We start from the raw sequence: 22,759 nt of genomic DNA, 5'->3' as shown, positions 1-22,759 counted from the left end.
TCTGAGGTGAAGGCAACAGCAACAACCCATGTGTTCCACCAGGTCATGGTCCATGTCAGCTTTGCTCAGTGGTCTCTCTGGCATTGCAAGAGCACCATATGAGCTTTGAGATGTTCAGAAACACACTCTGCAGAGTGTCGTTAGGGTGATTAGTTTTCTGCAAATGACCCTAGGCCCCAGCTCTGGGCAATAAGCAGAGTTGGGGCTGCTGCTGACCTGCCATCGCCCGTGCACTTTGGTTGCATGTGAATTTTTTTCCTGTAGCGTAACAGTTGTGTGAATTACTTCATCCAGGCTGGGTTTCTGCCGTGCTCCAGCTGGTGACACGGGAGCAGCAGAGGGTTCCCATGTGCTCCAGATGCCTTCCTCAGGCACGGTTGATGCCAGTGTGTTAAATTTCAGCCTGCTGTGTGTCGCATTCTCCCTTTTCTAAGACAGCTCAGAAGTAATTTTGTCTTTTTCAGAAAACCATGACTCAGGAGAATTGGGCAGATCACGTTCAGGTGAGTGTGGATTTCCCTCTCCCATTTTTTCAGGGTTATTTGCTTGGAGATTATTTTAAGATGTTCAGAATGTCCAGCTCTGGTTACTGTAGTCCTGAGATTACAATGTAGCACTTCTTCATAACTTTGTTAACATATAGCAAAATTGTACATACTGGAAAGTGTAAGGAAGAAAATTGTATTTTCATTCCTTTTATGTCTTTAAAAATGCTCTAGCTTGGCTGGAGCATTTAGATAAGATTATCGAGTATATTCCTTTACTTTCATGCCCTTATTTGTAAGTGAACACTACAAATATTTACGTTGATTAATTACAAGGCAGGGGGGAAAGAGAATTCTCTTCAGGCAGCTACAAGGTGTGTGAGTAAATCAGGACAAACGTTAGATTCCCTCTGCATGCTCCACTCCCAGCATTTTCAACAGGTTTGTGAGGCAACTGTTGGATATTGTGACTTCTACGTCTTGTGCTGTCAGACACAAGTATTCTTAATAACACAGGAAGAAGGGTATCAGTATTTTTTTTTCTTGGTGTATGAACAGAACAGTTCAGGCAAGCATGTTTTGGCCTGATGCTACGATAAATACATGTGTGACAATGAAATAGCAAGAAATTCCACGGTAACAAACCATTAGTGATTATTTATAAGTCCGTATCCCATTCCATATCCCCGTGGAATTGCAACCTCATGGGGAGCGTTTGCTCCTTTTCTCTAACTCCTCTCAGTTTGAATTCTGCAGCCGTTCAGGATTTCTGACCATCAGCTGGAGTCTGCCTTCGGGAATCCGTTGGAATGGTCAATGAGGGCCTCTGAGGGGGAAGGGGCTGGTCTGATGGCCAACGAGCTCGTGCCTTTGAGATGGCAGACACTGTCTGCACACACCAGCAAAATGACTGAATTTTAAACACGAGATGTTTCTTCTCTCTTTCATGGGTCAGCAGGAAAAAGAACAATTGAAAAGGCAGGAGGATATGTTTTTAAAACAGAGATCATTGATAAAATGCCCAGCAGCGCTGCATGGCAACTGTTAAACCACCCGAGTGTTTGCAGTGGTGACTCTTCAGCTTCTGTGTGTTGTTTATCGTACCTATGGAAGAGGCTGGACTCTGTGAGGAGAGGAAGGGGTCCTGCCTCCTGATCCCAGTGATCTTATCCTGGGAAAGAACTTTTCAGGGTTGCCTTTGATTCTCACAAGCCTAAAGGCCAAGACAAGTGCTGGTGCCTTGCTGGATCCTGAGGTGGGATTAGCCGTGAAGCTGTGGCAAATGTCTTCATCCCGGTTCCTGGGGGTACTTTGGTGTGTGCAGTGAAGGGGTTCTGTGATGATATGGTGGAAAGTGGGACAGACCTCCCAGTTAACATCCACCATTGCAGATCGTGCCAATCCCATATGGAGATGGGAGGCTTGGGAATGGGTGCTCTCTGAAAAGGGCTTGTTTGGCAGCTCCCTAGAGAGGTACAGAGCTCAGCTGCATGATGGTCATCTTTGCTTTCCCAAAGTATTCTGCACTTTGTGTTTTCTGCGTGCTGCCAACTTCTGTATTTTTGACAACTATGTAATTATCACGAGTAGTGCTTAAACTTGCCTGTTATCAGTCCTGACTCTCGGCACTATCGGAGATCACCGTCTTTGGCAGCACTTTAAAGCGATCAGAATCTGTACCTGTGCATCTGGAGGAAAGGGAAATGCTGGCATGTGCAGGTTGGCGTCTGCTCCTCGCTGCCCGGCGGCACTGGGCAAAAGAGAAGGGACAAAGGGGGAATCTCTGAGCCAAAGTTTTGGTTTTCAGTGCAAAAACTAAGATTGTTTGGGACTTCATTGATTTGGAAAGATCACGCTTTACATGAGGGGAAGGTTCAACTTTCCACTCAGAGCTTCACCTGTGCCCTGGCGTGTTTGGACCCAAGAAAAAATCTGTTGAGCTCCACTGGAGAGAGCTGTGGTTTGTGGTGTACATCCCCTTCCTGTGTTCGGTTCAGGCTCACAGACAGTTTGTGTCTCCCAAGCTCTGCCTGGCGATGCAGTGTGAAAGACATGTTGGAAGCAGAGGATGGGATGGAGCCTGACCTCAGGGTCACCTGGGGAATGGGAACCAAAACTCCCAAAAGACTCCACAGCGGAAAACTCCCAGTCAGAATCTTTGGATTTTTTTTTCAATTTCAAGTCCAAAGAGGTTGGAAGTCTTCATGGGTATTTTTGTTTGATTTGGTGCTGCAACTGTAACAAAAGACTTAAATTATATATGGCTATGGAGAGCCCTGGAGAAGGTGGTGTCTCTCCTCGTGCGGTGGCCCCATCGCCTTCCCTGTGGCGGGCAATAGGCGTTTCTGGGATGGTATTGCTTTTTGTTCGCCCTGAGCAGTACGAGTACAGAATTTTCCTGTTCCTGCCCTGTGGGATGAATCGGAGGTGTGATCCCGACTGCTCCTACAAAAGGCTCGTTAGTTAATTGTGGGGCCAACAGAACTTGTTCCCAGCCCTGTAGCAAACTGGTTTTGCCCCCTCTGCCCGCCGGCGCTGCCGCTCTGCTGTCCGGGCTGCAGGTGCAGGGAGGGCAGAGGGAAAGCCCAGGGATCCAAACCTCTCCACACCCGGAGAACCTGCCCGCGTTACCGCTGCCTGCTGGCGAGCTGGGTTAGCCCAGGAGGGCTACCTCAGATGATACCCTTTGTATCATCTTCTCTGAGCAGGGATACCCGGGAGGCAGAGGGAGGGGAAGAGCTCTCTCTCGTGCCTGGTGCCAGCCGCGCTGCTATTCATCAGCTCGCCTGACTGATCCTGAGCTGCAAGGAACACACCGAGGGTGCCTGTCTTCACAAGCCGAGGGGAAGGTGTGTAGGATATTGATGGGAGATAGGCAGGGGAAAAAAAAAAGGCAGGGCGTGAGCCAATTGTCTGCTTTGTTGTGTGCCCTTCTGCTTCCATTTTTGCATGCTTCATATTTTTCGTAGCTTTAATCAGCTGCATAAAGATGGTGGAACTGGGTAGAGCAACCACAGAACAGCCGAGATGTGGCACTGGTCAGATGTGTTCGGGAAGGGCCGTCCTGCCAGCAGCTGCAGAGAGTGCTTGGCCACCAGCAAGAGGGACTTTTGACCGCTGACGTTTCCCTGGAAATTCTGCAGGGCTCAGAGACTAAAAAGCATGGAAGGCATTTTTCAATCATCTGACAAGCCTTCAAAAAGTGAACGCACATAGAACAAAAATATCTATGAGGAGCATAGGAGGACTGATTGCTAATGTCACCTCCACCAGTGCTTTAGATGTCAGATAGTATCTGAGATACTTGCACAAGGTTGGCAGGATGACATGGGACCTACCGGAGAGCACTCCCTGCTTGGGTGGCAGCTGGAGCCTGAGGACATCTCAAATAGCACCAGGCACCTGTGTGTTGGTGGCCAGAAATTCTCCTGGTTTAACAAAGGGCTTGTCAATCGGAGGGTCTGGTATTTTGCTGCACTGCTTTTAGTGTGCAGTGTTTTCATGGGTGCCTTGGGGGTGATCCAGCAATTGTTCCCTTCTAGACTTGGTTGATTAGTGCCAAAGCATCCGTTTTGTGTGGAGTCACCCCCAGCTCCTCAGGTCTCCTCCGTTCCCTGTGGGAGCTGGGCCCATCTCTGCGAGGAGAGAGCTGCCTGGGGAGCGCTGGGACCGTGATGGTGCCCACAGGAGACACTCAGCTGGACAAGGAAGGCTGGGGTGGTTGTGCAGGGGGAATGACAGAATATTATGGGTATTTCTGAACAATCAGAGCCCAGAAGGCACACACTTGCTCAATGATACTAATATCCAGAGTATTTTTGCAGGGAATAGTTTGACTGCAGCAGAGCCAACCAGTTAAATGTTATCTCAGGGTATACTTTGGCCAAGAAGTGTACGTGTGTTTATTTGGACGTCCTGCTATGAAATTCCTTCTCCCATGGAGCAGAACGGGGTGATGGTGCACAGCAACATAGCTCTTTGTTTGGGACAAAAGCTAGAATCAGTGTTGGGCAGGGTTAAAAGCAATTACTTGACTGGGGACTGTCGGTGTTATAATCTCCTGTTTTGCAAGGTGTCTGGGAGCGTGAGGTGGTAGAAACGGACCTTCCACTTTCACCGACCTTGAGCCAAAGGGCTTTTTGTTGCTAAATTAAAACACTTCCTGTGCTAGTGTTTGCATGGGGGAGACTTTCCCTTAGTTTCCTAAATGTGAAAATCTTAACCCCCTCCAAAACTAATACTCAGGAAAAGCACTGGTGTCTGAGATGTCACTTGTCCTTTGGGCACTCACCGTGAGCTGTGGCTCCTCAGCCAGCCCTTTTGCCAGCAGGTGCTTGGAACCACGCTGTCCTTCGGCTTGGTGGCTGTGACTTGAGAGAAGGGGACATGGCATCTAGAAGAGTCGCCCTTGCTTTTTTCAGGCCCCTGTTTCACGTCTGTTCTGACTGCTCTGGCCTTTCATGAGAAGGAAACAGATGAGCCCCGGAGCCAGCTGTTCTCTGCGGCCGGTGCTGGAGAGGCTGCAGCTAATCTCCTCTGCTCCTCCAGCTGTGGCAGTGAGATAACTTAGTTATTTTTTAAAATTTCTGACCATGAAAGTCAGACCCTGTGCCAGCTTGTTCTCTGGGTGACCAGGGCTGAGATGCTAGTGATTTGTAGCAAATGTATAACTCTAGTTCCACTGAAATGCTCGGGTTGTTATGCTACTTTGCAGATAGTATTCAGATAATGTTCAGAAATCTGCCCAAACAGAAGGCATAAAAGTAAAGTGCCCTCCTTTATGTGTAAGACATTTGGAAAACTTCAACAATTCCTGGTCCTTAATAGGTGTAAATTATCTTACGCTACAGCAAGGAGTTGATGTAATATTATTTATTAAACCAACTAATTTCCAAATGGCAAATGTCCTCAATGACTGATGCCAAGATCCTAATGCACTCTTTCTGTACAGGACCATTTTGACCTTAATTAAAATGTAACTACCCCTGGAATAAAATGTAATAGCTGTTATGCTGAAGGAGGTAATTTTTAAGGGGAATTTAAAGGGCAGAATGCAATTATTTTTTTAAGTTTTTGTGGCCTGAACACCTGGCCAGTAATCCTGCTCTGGGGAACCTTTAATAAGGACGAGAGGTCAAAAAGGTCACTTTGCAAATATCCACTTCTAGTGTCCTTCCCCGGGACTCCTGAGTGTAGGCAAACTTTCTAATTGACTCAAGATTGTTTTGAGTACAGCAACATCCCTATAGTGTAAGGAACTTAATATCTGTAGGGAATTAAGCAATCTGTGCAATGCAAATGGGAATGATATTCAGGAGGTGATTAATAAACGACATGTCTTTCGGAATAAGTCTGCATGTCAAATTATCTTTCTCTCTGTGTTTGAGTGAACTGTTTATTCAGGGATATAATGGATTTCATCACTCAGACATCAAATCTAGACTGGCTGTTTTCCTGGAAGGTAGAAACCAAAACTAGTTTAACCAGCCGTTGTGTGGAGTCCCTTGCTAGTATTTATGGCCTCTTTTTTAGCAGGAAATTAGAGCCAGTGGGTGATTCGTTTTGTTCCTTCTGGCCTTAAAAGTCTCGGGGAGGAATCATCAGCTGAAATAAATGTTCATGGTTTTACTCTTGTTGCTGCACAGGGCGCTGGAGCCGGGAGCCGTCCCCCTTGAGCCCGGTAGCTCCCGGTGTGGGTGTGGATGGGAATATTCAGGAGCTGCTCCTCTTCTCTGGGTTGCCTGCAGTTTCCCTGTTGAGCTGCCTGCAAAAGAATTGCATTTATCTTTCCACAACTTTAAGCAGCTTCCTAACAGCTGCCATTTGAAAAAAAGAGAAGATTGTTTTGTTTGTTTTCCATTTCCCTTCTACAAAATAGATGGTATTTGGAGCTGGAGCAGTGACAGGTTGAAGATCTGGTCTCTGTCTTGTGAAGCTGGAACTGAGGGAATTGCTTTCTATCAGCTGAGAACTGGCAGATTTTCTTCTTTCTTCCCCCAATTGTTGATCCCGTTGGTCCTTTCGTTCTTCTCCCAGCGTTTTGTCCCTGCTCAGAGACTGCCCAGGAGCTCTCTGGTGCTGGGAGTGTTCTGGCAATCCCTCTGCTTTTGCCCGGTGCTTTTTTCTTTAGATTTACTATTCTTGGTAGAGGTCTCTGGGGAGAACATAAAGCCACAATGTGATGTAAAAGCGTATTGTACCTAAGGGAATATTAAACCATGGAAAAACTGGACAGTAAAAGTAGCAGGCAAAGTACAGATTTCCTTCTATTTTTCAGTTTGGTTTGTAAATGGTGTCATATATTTATTGATAGCTGAAATAACATCGGAGTTACAAAGCAAAAGGCCGTACCGATAGGGCTGATGCAGAAAACAGGCACATCTGTGGCTGTCTCAGGAAAAGCATAACGTAATTCTTCAGTTACGTTCTGCTTTCTGGAGAGAGAGCAGTAAAATATGCATCTGTACTAATGAAGTTAGCACTTGGTCTAAAAGAAACGGGAACGTCTCATTTAACAAACCCACAGCTGTTGTGGGAGAAATACATGGGAAAAGCCAAACACGCGGTGTGTTCCGTGCCTTGCCCTCTAAAGAGAGGTCTATCAAAGGATGATGTATACAGTTAAATGTAAATACCTCCCTGCACCTCCTGCACAGCTCAGAGAGGATTATTTTCTGTGAGACCTGGAGGGCTCGTGTGCCTAATGATAATTATGGTAGTTTTATTTATAATGAATCCAGCCATTTCTAGATAAAGAAATTGTGGTTAAGCAGAAACATACTAATGAATTCTGGTGGAATTTTACAGTAGGTACAAAGAAGCTAAGAAAAGCTGCCATTGCTTTCTGTACTATTTGCCAAATTGTCAAAAATATTTTTAAAAATTACCCCAAATTTCTCTGGAGTGATGGAAGATGTGCTTGCTCAATAACTTTGGAAAATCAGCTCACATTTACTTAAGTGTAGATCTACAGGGGCAAGCTCTGGGGACACAACAGAAGCTTGTGGGAGCCAGGTGTCTGTCTTTGCTTCACTGAGGTATTGGCAAGTAATTCCTTTGAAAGCTCAGGACCTCAGTTTTAAAAGTTGTGGCCAAAGAGCCTTTACATGCGGACATAGTCAGTACTGGAGAGCAAAGAAAGGAAACTGGAGAGAATACACTGGGAGAAAGAACTGCCTTTAAATTGTTTTGGTATGTTAGAGATGCTTTCTGACCTTACACCCCCTCCAGCAAGCAGGGCTAGCTCATTGCAAAGCAGTGTAATTACGTTTCTGTCACTAACATGCATTCATTCGAAAGCACAACTTCATCAGAAAGAGATTTGGTATGGTATAAAGGAGAGGCTAATTGGCTTATGGCTGTGGGTTGAGAGGTCAGTACTAGATTAAAGAGTTAAGAGCATCAGCAAGTGCTTGGACTGAACCGATGTGCCCTGGTGGGGCATTGAATTCAGCCAAACGGGAGGAGCATCTTAGGAGTAGGAAACAATATAAGAAGGACCATCTTCCAAAACTTTATAAGAACATGTGGAATGTACAAGGTTCTTAAAAGCTACATCAGGAGTCTAATACAGTTGTTTTCAGGATATCTGTTCCTGGCTCCAAACTGCAGCAGCTTCAGGACTGTATACCTCAAAGGAAAATGGCTCTCAAAACAATGACATCCTTGTGTTTCTTTTGCTCTAAGCCAAAGGGAACCCCGTCCCGAGCGCTGACATTGGCCTCTCCAGCAGAAACAAGGAGAGACAAATAGGGCTGGGACGTGGAGCTTGCCTGCTAGCAAGAGAGGGTCTGGGATGTGTTCACTGCTTTTTTAAAAGTGGGAAGCAAATAGATGGTCAGCAGGGCTCTGTGCGTGTTCCCTTTGCGAGCAGGAGACAGCTATTTCTTGCCACCCCGTGCCGTGAGAAACGCAATCCTCTCCCCTGCAGCAGTTTCTCCTCGGAGATGTAGGGGCTACGTTTGCCCAGTTTTACTGAGCTCTTAAGCCTCACACGTCCTCGCACACAGGCACAGATCCAGTCTGCTGTCCTTATCCAGTCAGCAGTAAAACTATCTGGTCGGTCAATAATCATCCCAGATTATTTAAAAACCCTGTAATTGATGGGTACCTGTCTGAGTGCTTCCCCGGACAGGTACTGGGTTATAAAGGCCTGTGCAAATCAGCTGCCTTGCACAAAGATGCTCGGGCTGTTTGCAACTGATAGTTTGGCTGTATTATACTTCTAGGCGAGATTAGTTCACCAGTTCCTTGCCAAGAAGAGAACCACATAAACAGAGGATTGTTTAGAAACAAAAAAAAAGTTCCTCTTGACGGAGAAGTCATGTAAATGGGAAGAAACAGGAAACTAATCTTCCCTTGTTCGCTCTGAAAGAATGCATATCTCTGAGGAATGTTGTAATTATGGATTTAGGAAATCAGTCCAATTTGCCAGGGTGTGAATTTCAGAGTTCATTCAGTCAACCCTCTCAAGCATTCCCCCTTCAAAACAAAAAACACCAGGAGTTTAAAGGTACCAAAAGAGATTAAAGGAGAGAAAAATCTACTGCCAAGTTTTGCTTTTGGTAAAGATCCTGCAAAGATACTTCTTATTGCTTTGGCTACGAGCCAGGTGAGGTTTGTGCGTGGTAAAAGAGAAATAAGTGGTAATCCATGTTTTTCCTGTGGGCATCTATTTTTCATGGACTAATGATGGGAAGAGCCAGTGCTTCTGAGCAACTATTTCCATCGTCAAGATTCTTGCTTATTCACTTCGAAGACTTAGTAAGTGGAAAAATGTCCCCTGGTGGGAATGCCACATTCCTAGAGAAAAAAGAAGTTAAACTCCGGTTCCTAATTATTCCAAAGCGAGCCTGGGCTGGAGCAGCCCATAAGCAGAGTGGAGAGCATGAGGTGAGAACACAAGGCAGAGCGAGGCTCGGGAAGATGGATGAGCAAGGGTGAGGAGGTCCAGCGTGGCCTGGAGAAGGCAGGTCAGGAGCTCTCGCAAACCTGCTTAGAAGTGAAGCAGCAGCAGTGAAGAGACCTCAGTTAGAAGTCTGGTGTCAGGGAAGCTCAGGACTGGGTTAAAAAGAAAGCAAAGAAATTAGCTTGCTGCTTCTGTTCTTTGCAATGAACGCAGCAGGTTTTAAGTTAATTCTGCTTCAGAGCTTACAGGCCTTTTAATTAAGGTAGTGATATGGGTGGGAACCTGGAGCTCTTTGATGGCCAATCTTTCATGCAGTGATTTCCACAGGAAAAGTGAAGATCTGAGGGGAGCTGCCATACGTCAGGAATGAGAGCGGGCAGAGTCACAGTGCATCCTGGTGTAGGAGGACCCTTACGGAAGGCTGTTACAACAACCCAGAGCCAGGACCAAGTAACAGGAGGTTCCTGCTTTGTTGCTCGGCCTCAGAACTTGGAATTTTACCTGAGCGGGGAGGATGGAGCAGGGAGAGAATAAGAAAGAGGTTTCTGAGGCTCTTTCTGCATCTGCAGATTCTTCCTCCTGAGCAGTCTGCATCAGCCTTCGGGAGCTGGACCCGAGCATCCTCCCATCCTGCCGGGCAGTGCTGGGATTCCATGACTTCTTGGGAAAGGAAGATGGAGCTTATGAATTCTCATTATGTGTGTGCCTGGGTATGGGAACATTGAATTGAGTGATTGGTTGCGTTAATTGGTATACTGGTTTGGCTCGTTAGAGTTAATATTAGGGCTGCCCAAAAGAAATGGGAAGGCGTCAGGGTGGCTTCAGCTCACCTACATCCTGACAAACTGCTGAAGTGGAATCCTGCAGCAGCAGAGACACGGCGACAGCGGTTTCATTCCTGTGGGCTCTTCCTCTCTCCCCACACCGGCAGCTCTGGCAGCCCACAGTGCCATGGTGCTCTGCTCCTCTGCCCCTGTCCCCCCAGCTCTCTGGCAGCGTGTGCCTGTCCCTGCAGTCCCTTGCTGTGCTTTTGTAGCTGGAGTGGAGTTCCCGCAGACAGATCTTGGAGTACGAGTGGACATTGGACATTTCTCCTAAGTTGCATTTTGGAATAATCATGTTCGATAGTGATCCTTCAGGCAGCCTCATAGCTTTTCAGAAGATGCTGTATTTCCCTTGTGCAGGGTTCCCCGATCCCAGACAGAACCTGAAATAGAGTCATGCGGTGGTGACTTCTGTAAAAAGTTTATGAAAGTGCTTGACAATTGTATAAACCTTCTCAGGCTGGAGAGACCAGAGAAATGTTGCTGGGTCCCAGGAGGACCAGGCTCTGTGAGGCTCAGCAGCAGCGTGGGTCACCTCGTGTGCAGTATGTGATGGGAGCCCTCACTTTCTTCAGCCAGTGGGTACAACTTGCCATTTGCCACAGTGGCACTTTGTTCATGTGTGTGTGTGACATAATGACAAAAGGTGAGTAGATAAATGCTACTTCAGAAAACACTGGGAAGATAAGGGTTGCCAGTTTGTCTCCAATGCACTGTGTTATTGGCCTTAGACAAAGTGTCTACTGTGATAAGTAACATATTACTTTGTGCTCTGAAAGAGTTTGTCCAATTTCCCCATCCTCATTCATCTTCTGTCTTGCCAAGTGCTGGAATGCCCCCAGAAAATATCTCCAGCCTGCCATTGTGGGACCAAGAGGTGTGAGAAATCTGGAAGCATATCAAAACTGCGTAGCTTATGTATTCAGAACCATTCCCTGGTGCTTTGCTGATCCCTGGGATGAATAATATTCAGCAATTCTGGGGACGGGGCTAGGTCAGAATTCAGAAGCCTCCTCTGGAGTGATAGTGAGAAAGGGATTTCCGGGCAAAGCAGAGACCCTCAGGACAGACTTCACGCCAAATTGAAGGAAAAAGAAATTGTATCTTAAAAAAGCAAGTAGGGTAAAGTTACCTTAATCTATTTGTTAAAGAATTGTATTTTGGGTTTTTTTTTAAGGATACCATGCAATTATTTCTCTCTCTAAACAAAGGTTATTTTAACAGGGTTAGCCTGGCTCTATAGCTCATTAAGACACACATTTATGACATTCCCTGAACAATTAGTGGACGGAAGAACAAGTATTGCAGGTGAATGCGCCTTGATTTTGTGTATCAGCATACCTGGAGCTGTTGTGAGATATAGTTGAGGAAAATGAGTTAATTGTGGTTTAAAATAAAAATAAAAGTTCTGATCTTCCCACTGGGAAAGTTCCCAAGAGAGTCAGGCTGCAACTACACAGCTAAATGAGAGCAGGAACGGGTCGGTGGCCCCGAGGACCCATGGCACAGGGTGACTGGTGGCACAGGGTGACTGGCTCGTACCACCATGGCCTCAGGCTGTCCCTGGGAGCATCAGGCTGCTGCCCCCCGGGGAGCTGTGTCTGAAACACAGTGAGAGGAGCACGGGGACGGGGTCCCTGGGCTAATGCCATTTGGCCAGCACAGCAGTGGTGGCTGCTCAGATGGTAAAAGCCAATTTTTCAGGACAGTGTTCAGGCAGCTGCCTCCGTGTGCTGGCGGGTGACGTGGCGGTGTCAGCGCTGAGCTTTGCTGGCTCAGGTGTATCCTGGTGCTCTCCTCACTAAATCCTCCCCTGTCCTGAAGGGTTGTGTGGGGCTAGGGGCACTCAGCAGTATTACACATTCTCCATTAAACCTCAATTTCTGTCTGGGCGTGCGCCTTCTCCAGCCAAGAAACATTGATATCCGTGTTCTGCTCAGGTACCAAAGTGAGATCTGGCAATGTTTGATTCCGATTCAGTGCAGTGCAATGTTGTGTGCAGAGCCTTGCAGAGCCTCTCCTCTCTGAGGTGGGAAGTGCCCTGTGAAGTGGAGCCATTGCCAGCAGAGGGTTTATCTGTTACGGGGCTCAGTGAGTTGGGGAAAAGTTGCGTGAAGGATGTCCAACACTGTGTTTAAAATAGATCCCAAACTCTTGCTTAATTTTTTTTGAAAATACTCACTCTTCAGATCTGGCTTTGGAGGCAGGGTTCATTCTTTCCCTCTGCTATGTACCTTCTCTCATCGGCAGCAGTACAAGCAGATTTTGGAGACGTGATGACTTCATCTGGTGAAGATGAATGACTTCCCTCAGGGGCTGCCTGACTTCAATTTGGAAGTGATCCCAATGCAGGAAATGTATTTGGATCTCTCTGTAGTATTGTTGAGCATGATCAGGACCGTCCCGTATTCTGGGTAGATGAGATCTTGGGTGTTCTTCACCTGGGAGGTGCTTGGAACTTGAAAGCAGCAGTTGCTGCAAGAAGCCACCTGTCCATGGGGAGCCGAATCTGGTGCCGGGGAATGCAGGCTCATTTCAGTCTGAAGGAACCCGTGGAGGTCTCTTCTCTGCCCTCCTGCTCAAAGCAGGGCCGACTTCAAGTTAGAGAAGGTGTTGCAGGGCTCTGCCTGGTTCCACAGCAGTTCCTCTGGGCCTATTGCAGTGTTTCGCCACTCTCACTGTCACCTTGGTTTTTTTTCCCTTTAGGCATGGTTGAAATCTGTCTGGAAGAATCTGATTCCATCTTCTCTGTGATCCCCCATGATAAAATGGAAGAGAGTGATTGTATATTCCCATGTCCCCAGCTCAGCCTTCCCCTGGCTGAACAAGCTCTGCTCTCTCAGCCTCTCCTCTCCATTATGTCCTCCAACCCACTGACCCTCTCTGGGGCTCTTTACTGAACTCCTTCCCTCCTGTCGGCATCTCTTTCGCACTGGGGCACCAAAACCAGGTGCCGTGTCCAGGTGTGGTCTCATAGCGCGGGGGGAATCCCTTCCCTCGATCTGCTGACTCAACCTACAGCTGGCTGGGCAGGCAGATGGGTCAATTTTCACAGAACTTAACCTTCTTCTTCTGGCTGCTGTTTGGAACCGGGGTCTGGACTTCTGAATGAGAAATTGCATTGGCAGAATCGTGTGAGCTGCAGAGAGAAAAACGGAGCCAGATGCGTCCTCACACAGTATTGTCCTGGCTACTCATCACATCGTTCAGGTGGCCCAGGAACAATAAGCTCCTCCTGAGGAGCACCAGTAGAGCTGCAAGTTGGCTTTAAGAGATGCCTTTGCCTTGATGCATTCAAGTGACAGGGAAGTTAGAGTCCTTGGAATTGCTTTGCATGGGGAGGCTGGGGAGCCAGTCTCCTGATTCACAAAGCAGGAGATGGGTAGAGTGAACATGCCCCAGGGAGCCACTGCCAGAGTTTTGTTGAAAGAGAGAAGAAAGACCACTTCCCCGCCATTGATGTGGTAATGGCCTCCAGAACACTGAAGTGTGGCTCTCTCAATGACGTACTGATTGCTATCTGAAAGTCAGTCTTCTGGGATATGAATGGAGGCTATTTTGTTCTTCTTCAGTTCATAAATTAGTGCATCCGAGTAGCCTGTGAGGAGAGAACAGCTCAAGTGGTGAGAACGCGGGGCTTTCTCATGCTTCTGGCTTTGTACAGCGGCCATGGGTGAGTGCCCTGCTGCTTTCACAAGAAACCCTCTTCAGAAGTGAGTGTGGGGAAAGTTGGCATCTTTTATCCAAGTGCCATCTCTAGGAGATCCCTAAGTCAGGATCCCCCTTCTCCCACGGACCAGGCTGTCACCCTGGGCTGAGCTGGCGCTGGGGGTCCCAGCTCCAATCTCATACAAAAAGGACTTGGCTTCCGTGACACGCAACTGTGCCTTCTCTCTGTATAGTACCAATGGTGCTGACTTCAAACCAGAAATCTCCAGCACAAATCAACAATCAATTAACGATGAAGCTAAGGCAGGAGGATGTTCCAGGGGATCTGTAGACAAAGGGATCTGCACAGGACCTGCAGCGCCCTGGGGAGGTTAGCGATGCTGTTGGAGTCCTCTGCCACTTGCAGTGGGTTTCTCCTTCCAAAACCCAGGCTTGTTTTTTTTTTCCCTTTTAAAGTTGCTGGATCTAAAATAGTCTACTTGACATTTTCTCTACACTAACAGGATTTTTTTGTTGTTGTTTCTGGAAGCACTTGAGAAGAGGGGAAATTGGCCAAGACATTCAAAAGTTAAATTAAAATCTGACTCTGCAAATAGCCAGTGTCACTGGTGTGAATAACTTCGCTCTCTGGTAAAAGGTATTGAGGGAAAGTGAAGAATTGTTTCTGACAGAAATGCAACTTAACACACCCAGACAGAAGTCATGGGCTGGCTAGGGCGACATCCAGGGAGATATTGGCTATTTGGATCCCAAATTACTGATAGCAACGGAGGAACTGCTGATGCTGTGGGTTAAGCTCAGGACACCCTGCGCCCGCTCTGCCCTGGCTGTTGTGAGCTCTGGAAGACACCGGGCTGGGGAAGAACAGGATTTACGGGTAGGTAAATCTGCAGCAGTCATTTTGGAAAGCTTTAATCATGGGCTGTTGGTGCTGTCAGGAGCTTTTCTGTGCGCCTCTGGATTAAAGAAGGTATGATATGTCTGGGATTCAGAGAGGGATATAAACAAGCCTCATGGTATATATATAATTGTTTCTTGCTTGGAGGTGCCTCGGGTGTTGATCAGAACAACTGTGCCCGTTTCCTCTTGAAAAGTGTTCATTACTGAAAACAAAATACAAGAGATGTCATCCCTAGTGAAACATTTGTCTCTGCATCTGTGCCCACATCTTCTGGGGCCAAAATTTCCATATTCTTGCTTCTTGCAAAGCTGTTGTGGTGGAAGCCTTTCCCCTTTATAGCAATGTTGGGTTTTTTTCAGTAAAAACCAAACAGAGCCATTTTCCATTTCAGAATGCAAGATGTAATATCTCTGGAGAGATTAACCTTCTTTCCAGAGTTGTTTTTGTGGCTGAAATAATAAATCTGTTATCATTAAAATAAAGAAAAAAAAATCTGCACCTCATTATTTCCAGAAACAAAGCTGACATAATGAGATTTATTAAGAATTTACTTTGGGTGAACTAAAGAGAGATCCAACCCCAAAGACTTTGTGTTCTGGAAGAAAGGCAGAAAGACAATAGGAAGGACACAGGGGAAGCTCGAAGAGGGAATTGCTCTGTTATGTTAATAAGAAAATATGTTCTTTTTGGGAAGGACTCTGGGAAGCGGCTTGGCAAATGCAGCAGGAGGAGTTATTCAACACCCCCCCCCCCATGTTAGGTGCTTTGCTGAGCTTGGTTGCGCAAGGCAGGGATGTGGGAGATGCACAAAGACTGGCATGGCCAGGAGGAGGATTTGGGAGGAAATGTAGAGGGCAAGAAGCATTAAGGTGGTAGTTTATCTGCCCCTGCTGTGCCCCTTCCCACGGTTCCCTCTCCTGCTTCTCCCCCATGGCTGAAGGCCCAGTCAGCTGCTGGACCCCCATCCCCTGACACTGTGCCACCGGCCTCTTGGGAGCAGCAGTAAAAATGTTCTTCCACGTGTCCATGAGCACAAATGTGGTTTGACATTTGGCAAATGTCAACCCTGAGTCACAGGGGTGCAGGCTCCGTGCTGAGGCAGCAGTTGTGAGCAGACTGGCTTCTGTGCGCTCGCTGGGATGCCAGATTGCTCTGGGGGTTTTCTGCCAAGTCTCTACCCCCTCCCACACCTCTGTAGGGTGGGTCATTCTTTTTCTTTTTTGCTTTCTTTTTTCCCTTCCCTTTTACCTTGGGGCCATCGGCAGGTTTGTTTCCAGATCTCTGTGCAGGGTGTCTGCTTTGAAGACAACTTCTCACCTTTTAGTTACTGGAGGAATGTGAGGAATGAGGCCGGTGCCCAGCCTCCCGCCCCAGGGCTGGGTTTGGACCTGCAGTGCGGCAAGAGCCGGTGCCTGCGGCCCCTGGAGCAGCTGCTGCCCCCGCAGCCACGGCCTGGTGGGCAGCGGAGGAGAGATGGAGGGCAAGAAGGGACCTTAAGTGTGTATCTGAGCATTTCACTACAGTGAGAAACTCTTGTTGGCAGAGCCAGCAGCAGTAGCCATACAGCTACGGATCCGGAGCCTCCACGTAGAGTTTCACCTTGGCTTACGGAATCAGGGAATTGTCAGAGTTGGAAGGGACCTTCTAGAGATCCTCTAGTCCAACTCCCCTGCCAAAGCAGGGCTGCCCAGAGCACAGCACTCAGGAGCATCCAGGTGGGGCTTGAAGATCTCCAGAGAAGGGGACTCCACACCCTCCCTGGGCAGCCTCTGCCAGGGCTCTGCCACCCTCACCCCAAACAAGTTCTTCCTCACATTGCAGTGGAACTTCCCATGGTCCAGCTTGTGCCCGTTGCCCCTCGTCCTCTCACTGGGAACCACTGAAAAAAGTCTGGCTCCATCCTCCCTCAAACCGCCCTTTAGACACTTGTCAGCATTGATAAGGTCTCCCCTCAGCCTTCTCTTCTCCAGGCTCCAGAGCCCCAGCTCTCTCAGCCTTTCCTCAGCAGGGAGATGCTCCAATCCCTCCATCATCTCTGTTGCCCTACGCTGGACTCTCTCCAGCAGTTCCCTGTCTCTCTGGAACTGGGGAGCCCAGCACTGGAGGCAGGATTCCAGTTGTGGCCTCATCAGTGCAGAGTAGTTAAGTTTTCTTGACAATTTCACTGAATTTCACTGAATTTCTAGAGTTGGAAGGGACCATAGAGATCATCTAGTCCAACTCCCCTGCTGAAGCAGGATTGCCCAGAGCTAGAAATGTTAACTTCTACAGCAGATCCATGGGTAAATCCATCTGGCAAGAGCAGTGAGCTGCTGGTCTGGCCGCAGTAGCACTGGGGTGGCTAGAAGCACAGGAGGAAAGGGTCGTTCCCACCCCTGAGTAGCTGGTGTGACAGTGTCAGTGTCACCATGTCCCTATCTCTCTTACAGCTGCTGTGCCACAGTCCCTTGGAGGGCATCAGCCAAGAGGGTGCACAGGACTAAAGGGCTTTGGTGGCTCTGGCTGTGGTGGTGAAGACTGTCCCAAGCCCAGTGTGTCTGCCCTGCCTTTGCCAATGCTGCTCCCTCGTGCCAGCGGGCAGCGTGCTGGCCCCCGGGCTCTGCAGTGTGACGGGGCATGGACACACATTCCTTCTGCCAGAAAATGGCTGGGATCAGGGAACATCCTGAACTGCCCCCATCGACTGCAGGTGTGGGTAACGCCGGCTCCTCGGTGACAACTGAGGTGGCTGTGTTCATCTGTGTGGCTGAAGCAATAATCCCGTTCTCACATCCACAGGGGCCTTGGGCAGACACCAAGGGAGGAATTTCTTGCACCCAACCTTGGTTCTTCCAGCTGGAGCAACCGCTCCAGGTTCCTCTTATGATAAGTGGGGAAAAAGGAGGACTTTTGGAGCCCAGTTCATACAGCCTGTTTGCGATGCAGGGTGACACCCCTCACACCCTGGACTGCATCCGTGGCACTGGCTGGTCCATGCTGGCTGCAGGGGACCTCTGTCCCCTCACTCTGCCATCGGTGCTGCTGGAGGAGGGACGTGGTGCCCCTGTTCACAGTGGGGTGTGCAGACGGGCTGCAGGCTGATGAGCTGACCTTTCTCTCACGCACAACACCAGATTCATTCACTCAGGAAAGCTCTAATGATCTGTCCTACCTGTAGCCACTGTGTGACTGGCCATCCTGGTTACCCGTGCAGATGTCCCCAAAGCTGGAGGAGACCCCACCCTGCTGTCTCACCTGGAGAGACTGAGCCATCCTGTTGCCTCTCCCAGGACATCAAGTCACAGCATCGCGTCAGGGCTCTGTACAGGCACAAAATGATACTAAAAGAATCCAAACTCTTACTCCTTCTGTAATTACCTGCCTAATGAGCCCAAAGACTCAGTTGGTCAGTTACTCTGAGCTCAACTCAACTGCCTGGTCAGTTACTCGTTCTGATTTTACTTAATATAATCAGTATCTGAGTAAATAATATGCCAGGCTGGAAATGGCATTTTTTTACACTTGTTTCTTGTTGCTGCTGAAGAACATCCATGTGTTCCCTGGACAAACAGCCATAGACATGCCAAGGGCACCCAAGCACCCAATGAGCCCTCCATTAAAGCACATGCTCTCCATCTCTTGGCAGAGAAGTGCAGCACTCGCTGGGTTTGCACAGAATCGTTCTGCAGTGGGGGGGATTCTCGCTCCTTCCTGCCCTTCTCCAGGACCCCCTAGATGATGCTGTCTCGAGGGGGAGGTAGGAACACCCATGATGGGTATTGGACTGATGGTCTTCCTTCCCCCTGGATCCCTTGCAGAGCACAGTTGGAGAAAACCGATGGCTTCAAGAGCACCTGATACAGTTGCTAATGAGTTACTGTGATTTGAATACAGCGGCAAGATGGGCACAACGCTGCAATATGCCCAAGGAGATGCTGCCTCATGGAGTGGCTGATGAGCTTCAAAAGCTTCGGATCCAAGAGAGGTAAATGCTCTGTTTCATGTCTTTTCAATGTAGATTGCTTATCATACAAGGACTACGTATTTGCTTACAATAATCTGCCATAATGCTTCCTTGGGGAGATAATTTTGCAGAAACTTCCTCCATTTACTCAGATCACATCTGGGCCATGTACGTGCTGCATTTGCTTTTCATAAGGCTGGAAATGTCTGTGAAAGGTACATTTTACATTCACTCCTGAATACTCAGAAGCTGTGTGAGATACCGCTTCGTGCTGCAGAGGGGTCGTAAGACTTCCTGTGCCAGATCAGCAATGCAAATGAAATTATGTGGGTAGGAGCTGAATATGCGTCTATTTTACTGAGCTGATGACATGTCTATCAAAGTTTTTTGTACACTCTGTATCCCCCACTGTACTTTAATCTGGGTTAATGTCTTTAAGGAGACTTACGGTTAAGAAAATAATTATAAAGTTGCTTAAATTTTTCTTAGTGTATTTATTTCCTTCTTCCTTTTGACACCTCATAAGCCATTTTTCAATTACAAAAATCTGTAGTTTTTGCCTCATCCAAAGCTTTCAGAATTAATGGGAATTTTTGACATTGGGGTCAGATGCCAAAAGAGTTGCATTAATTGAATTTGGGATAAAACCAGACTCTCTGGCACAAATTTGCCAAGTGAGCTTAAGAAGCCTTTAGCCCCCTCTTTTCCCTTTACTCTCTCTAATGAAATCCAAATAACCCAGTGCCGTGGTTCCTGTCCTGCTTTGGGACCCCGTGTTGTGTGCAGCAGATTGGCCTGTGGCTCCTCCTCCAATGGGAGCTTCATCTTGTTGCATGATCTGAAACAAGGGTACAAAGGCTGAGGTACAAAGAAAAAATTGAAAAATCCTCATATGAAGAAGGGTTCTTACAACTCCTTGATTTCAAGTGCACAGAAGTGTGCAAACAGCCCCAGCCAAGGATCTCTGTGAACTTGCTGTGGTGGGAGGAGCAGGGGGAAGGTGGAGGGAGGAGGGTTCACCAGGTTCCGTGCTGTGTGTGGATAAATCTGTGCAAAGTTGGAAAGAGGCTCAAAATTTAGGAAGGCACATACAGCCACCTAAATTGATCCCCACAGCAAGCAAGATCTGGAGGAGTGCCGGGGCTTGTAGTTCTGGTTCTGAGTGTTTTGTGCTGTGTCTCTTTGAGAAGATGGCCCCAGATCATCCTCTTCGTGGAGCAATGTCCCAGGCAGTTGCTAAGCTGTGCTGTATGGGGAAGAAAGGCTGTACTTGAAACGACCCAATGCAAATGCTGAGCCCCAGTAATTCACTTTTGTACTCATGTGAGTGATGGTGTATCTGCCACGCTTCAGTGACTCTGTCCACGAGATGTTGAAGCACGTTATTTAGAGATGGCCGTGTTTGGCACACTTTTTTAACCCATTTTTGTTCCTGCAGGAAGGCCTGCACATCAGCAGGGTACTGTAAGTCCTGAGGAACTGCAGAGCTTACAGATACTGCATGAGGGTGCTGCTGGGGTCTCACCCAGGACTGCACAGGAGATGGGGAAGCCCAGGCTGGGTGAGCTCTGGTTGTCCCGTCACCACCCAGCCCAGTAGGCTCCGTGCCCACGCGTGTTCGTGAGCTGAGCGAGGCTGCAGGCTGCCACAGTGCCTGGCTTCGCAGGGATTGCACACTGGGCTTGCTGCCCTCAACCAGCATTTTCTCTGCTCATTTATGTGCCGGAATTCATCTAATTGGATTCTGCGCGCAGAAAAGGACTTCCTCCTGAGTGCTCAGTGTGGATGGGGGAGAGCTCTGGGCTGTGGGGTTGGAGGGCAGCAGAGCTCAGAGCCTTGCTGGCATTCAAGCAGCAATGGCATGTTTCCAGGTAGAGTCAAGGCTCTTGTCAAAAACAGAAAAGAGGAAGCAATGATAATTTTTGGGTCTTTTAGGAGTCTTCCACTCCTGTACACTTCAGTCACCTTACTCCACGGTGGTGTGCTTGGCTGGACTTTGTGCCACTTTCCTGATGTCTCTCTTATCCTCTCTGGTGAAATGTGTTGGGTTCTTTAGCATGGAGATTGGTGTTTCTAATTCAGAAGCCAGGGGAGATTAGAGGAGAGTTTGAGGGAAAATCTCGAGCACTTCCAAGAGGTGGCTGTTTCCAGCTTTCTGCAGGCTGCCAGCCCGCATCGCCAGCGTCCTGCAAATGCAGCCCTTGAAGCCATTGGGACAAGGGAGCGGCTTCCGATGCGGAGCTGAATTCCCCGAGTGTATGATGGAAATCTGACTGTGATTTGAAACCGAGTATGTGTCCAGGAGGAGCTGCTGAGGACGTCGTACAGGGCCTGTTCGGAGAGGAATAAAGCCAGCGGGAAGTCGGTGGTTGCTGCTCCCTGGGGAGCCCGTGGGACGCTCTCCACGCTGTGCTCTGGGTGTGGGAAGCAGGGACAGGGTCCCTCTCAGCACGGCTGCTGCAGGAGCCTGCATGTCCGTGCTCGTCAGCTGCCTCCCACCGTCCAGGGCTTCTCCAGTTCCTGCACAACGTGCAGGTGTATGCAGGTGATTTGGTGCTTCCTTCTACCATGTGTTCTTCATGCAGGACTTTCCTTCTGGTGTGGTATGTCAGAATTAGGAACTCCAGCTCACAGTTAGGGTCTGTCTCTGGCTACCTGGTTAATTCTGATCCCTCACTAGGCTTAAGGAGACCATTTTAAGAAGACCAAGCTGAGACTGAGCAAGTAACCTCTAACAGGTTTAGCATCACATGTGTTTTCTTCAACATTACAGCAAATTTCCAGCTCCTGGGAGAGGTGTTTCTGAAAGACCTGCAGCTTCCGTAACTAAATGTCATATTTTTTGAGCATAAATTGGACTAATGGGAATTATGCAGAAGATTAATAAGAACATGGTGTATTCTTATTTTTTAATGATGATGATTTTGGGAGGTTCTCACAGATGGCCTTGGACACCTCACATGCTGAGCTTCGTGGGTCTGATCTTCTTCCTGGTGCAGATCTGCTTGGGTTCATGTTCAAGCTCCATGTAACCTTGGGAAATAAGACACAGAGCTTCCCTCCTCCTCCTCTCTCAAGCTGCACCAGCTGCCTGGTGGGAGCCAGAAGGCTTTTGCGTGAGGTGTAATCCCTCAAAACACAAAGGGGCGGTTCCAGAAGTGTGACTTACAGACTCTGTGCCTCTAGGAAGCTAAACCCCATTGCTACATCTCTGCTGCAGGAAGGCTCTTGTGTATGGGTGGAGAGGAGTCGTGCTGATGGCTCTGCCGTTCATGAGGATATGCGACAGATGAGCAAAGCCTTTGTGCCTCAGGTTATGCATCCAGTCATGACACCTGCTGCAGGAGCTGCTATAAAATCAGTGGAGCCGTGGAACCTCATAAAACAGTCTGTCTGCTCTATTTATTGAGCTAACAAAGCAGCAGGTTCCCAGAGAGGGTGTTCACACAAGGTGGTACCACCATATAAATGACATCAGCTCTGCCACCGCTCACACCACATGTGGCTCCTGAGCTCTGCAGGTGAGAATATTCCTGGAGGCCTGAGACTGCACACCTTCATTAAATATTTTACACAAATATTGACTTCCCCGTGCACACAAACCCATGGAAAAGAGTGTTTGTACAGCGAAAGCTGCTATGCTACAAAATTAGTCACACAGTCCCCTAAACATAAGGTTAGTAAATATTTTCTCAAATAATAAACCATTTCAAGTCTCTATGGGAAAGAGACTATCCAGAAATTTGTGATATGTCCAAAATAGCTTGATATTTTTTATTACTTTCTTTCCTCTGATTGCATCATCTGGCTGAGGCACCGTAGCAATGTGCTGAGCTTCCAGTTACAAGGCCATTTCGAGAGACTCTGCTGTCTTTTGAAGAGAAAATGTGCTGTGTAAGATCCTGTTGTAGGAAGTCAGTTAGCTCATTTCTGCCGGCATCTCCCAACATTCCCAGGATATTAATGCACAGATACGGAATTTCTCTGTGCGGTGCCGTCTGAAACCCAAGTGGAGGGAGTAGCACAGCA

The 22,759-nt window shown here is 48.0% G+C and overlaps 1 protein-coding gene across 3 annotated transcripts in view; it reads left to right on the top strand.

Moving 5' to 3' along the window:
- The window catches only part of EXD3 (exonuclease 3'-5' domain containing 3), a 313,559-nt gene that overhangs the window by 140,668 nt on the left and 150,132 nt on the right, over nucleotides 1–22,759 (top strand). For all 3 annotated transcript variants that reach the window (XM_014949705.1, XM_014949703.1, XM_014949704.1), the window contains 2 exons: nucleotides 465–503; nucleotides 18,585–18,751. In XM_014949705.1, coding sequence (XP_014805191.1) covers nucleotides 465–503; nucleotides 18,585–18,751 — 206 coding nt within the window. The remainder of the gene's footprint in view (nucleotides 1–464; nucleotides 504–18,584; nucleotides 18,752–22,759) is intronic.

Source organism: Calidris pugnax, unplaced genomic scaffold (assembly GCF_001431845.1).
Source record: "Calidris pugnax isolate Ruff unplaced genomic scaffold, ASM143184v1 scaffold192, whole genome shotgun sequence".
NCBI lineage: Eukaryota > Metazoa > Chordata > Aves > Charadriiformes > Scolopacidae > Calidris > Calidris pugnax.
This window is presented reverse-complemented; position numbering and strand designations above follow the sequence as displayed.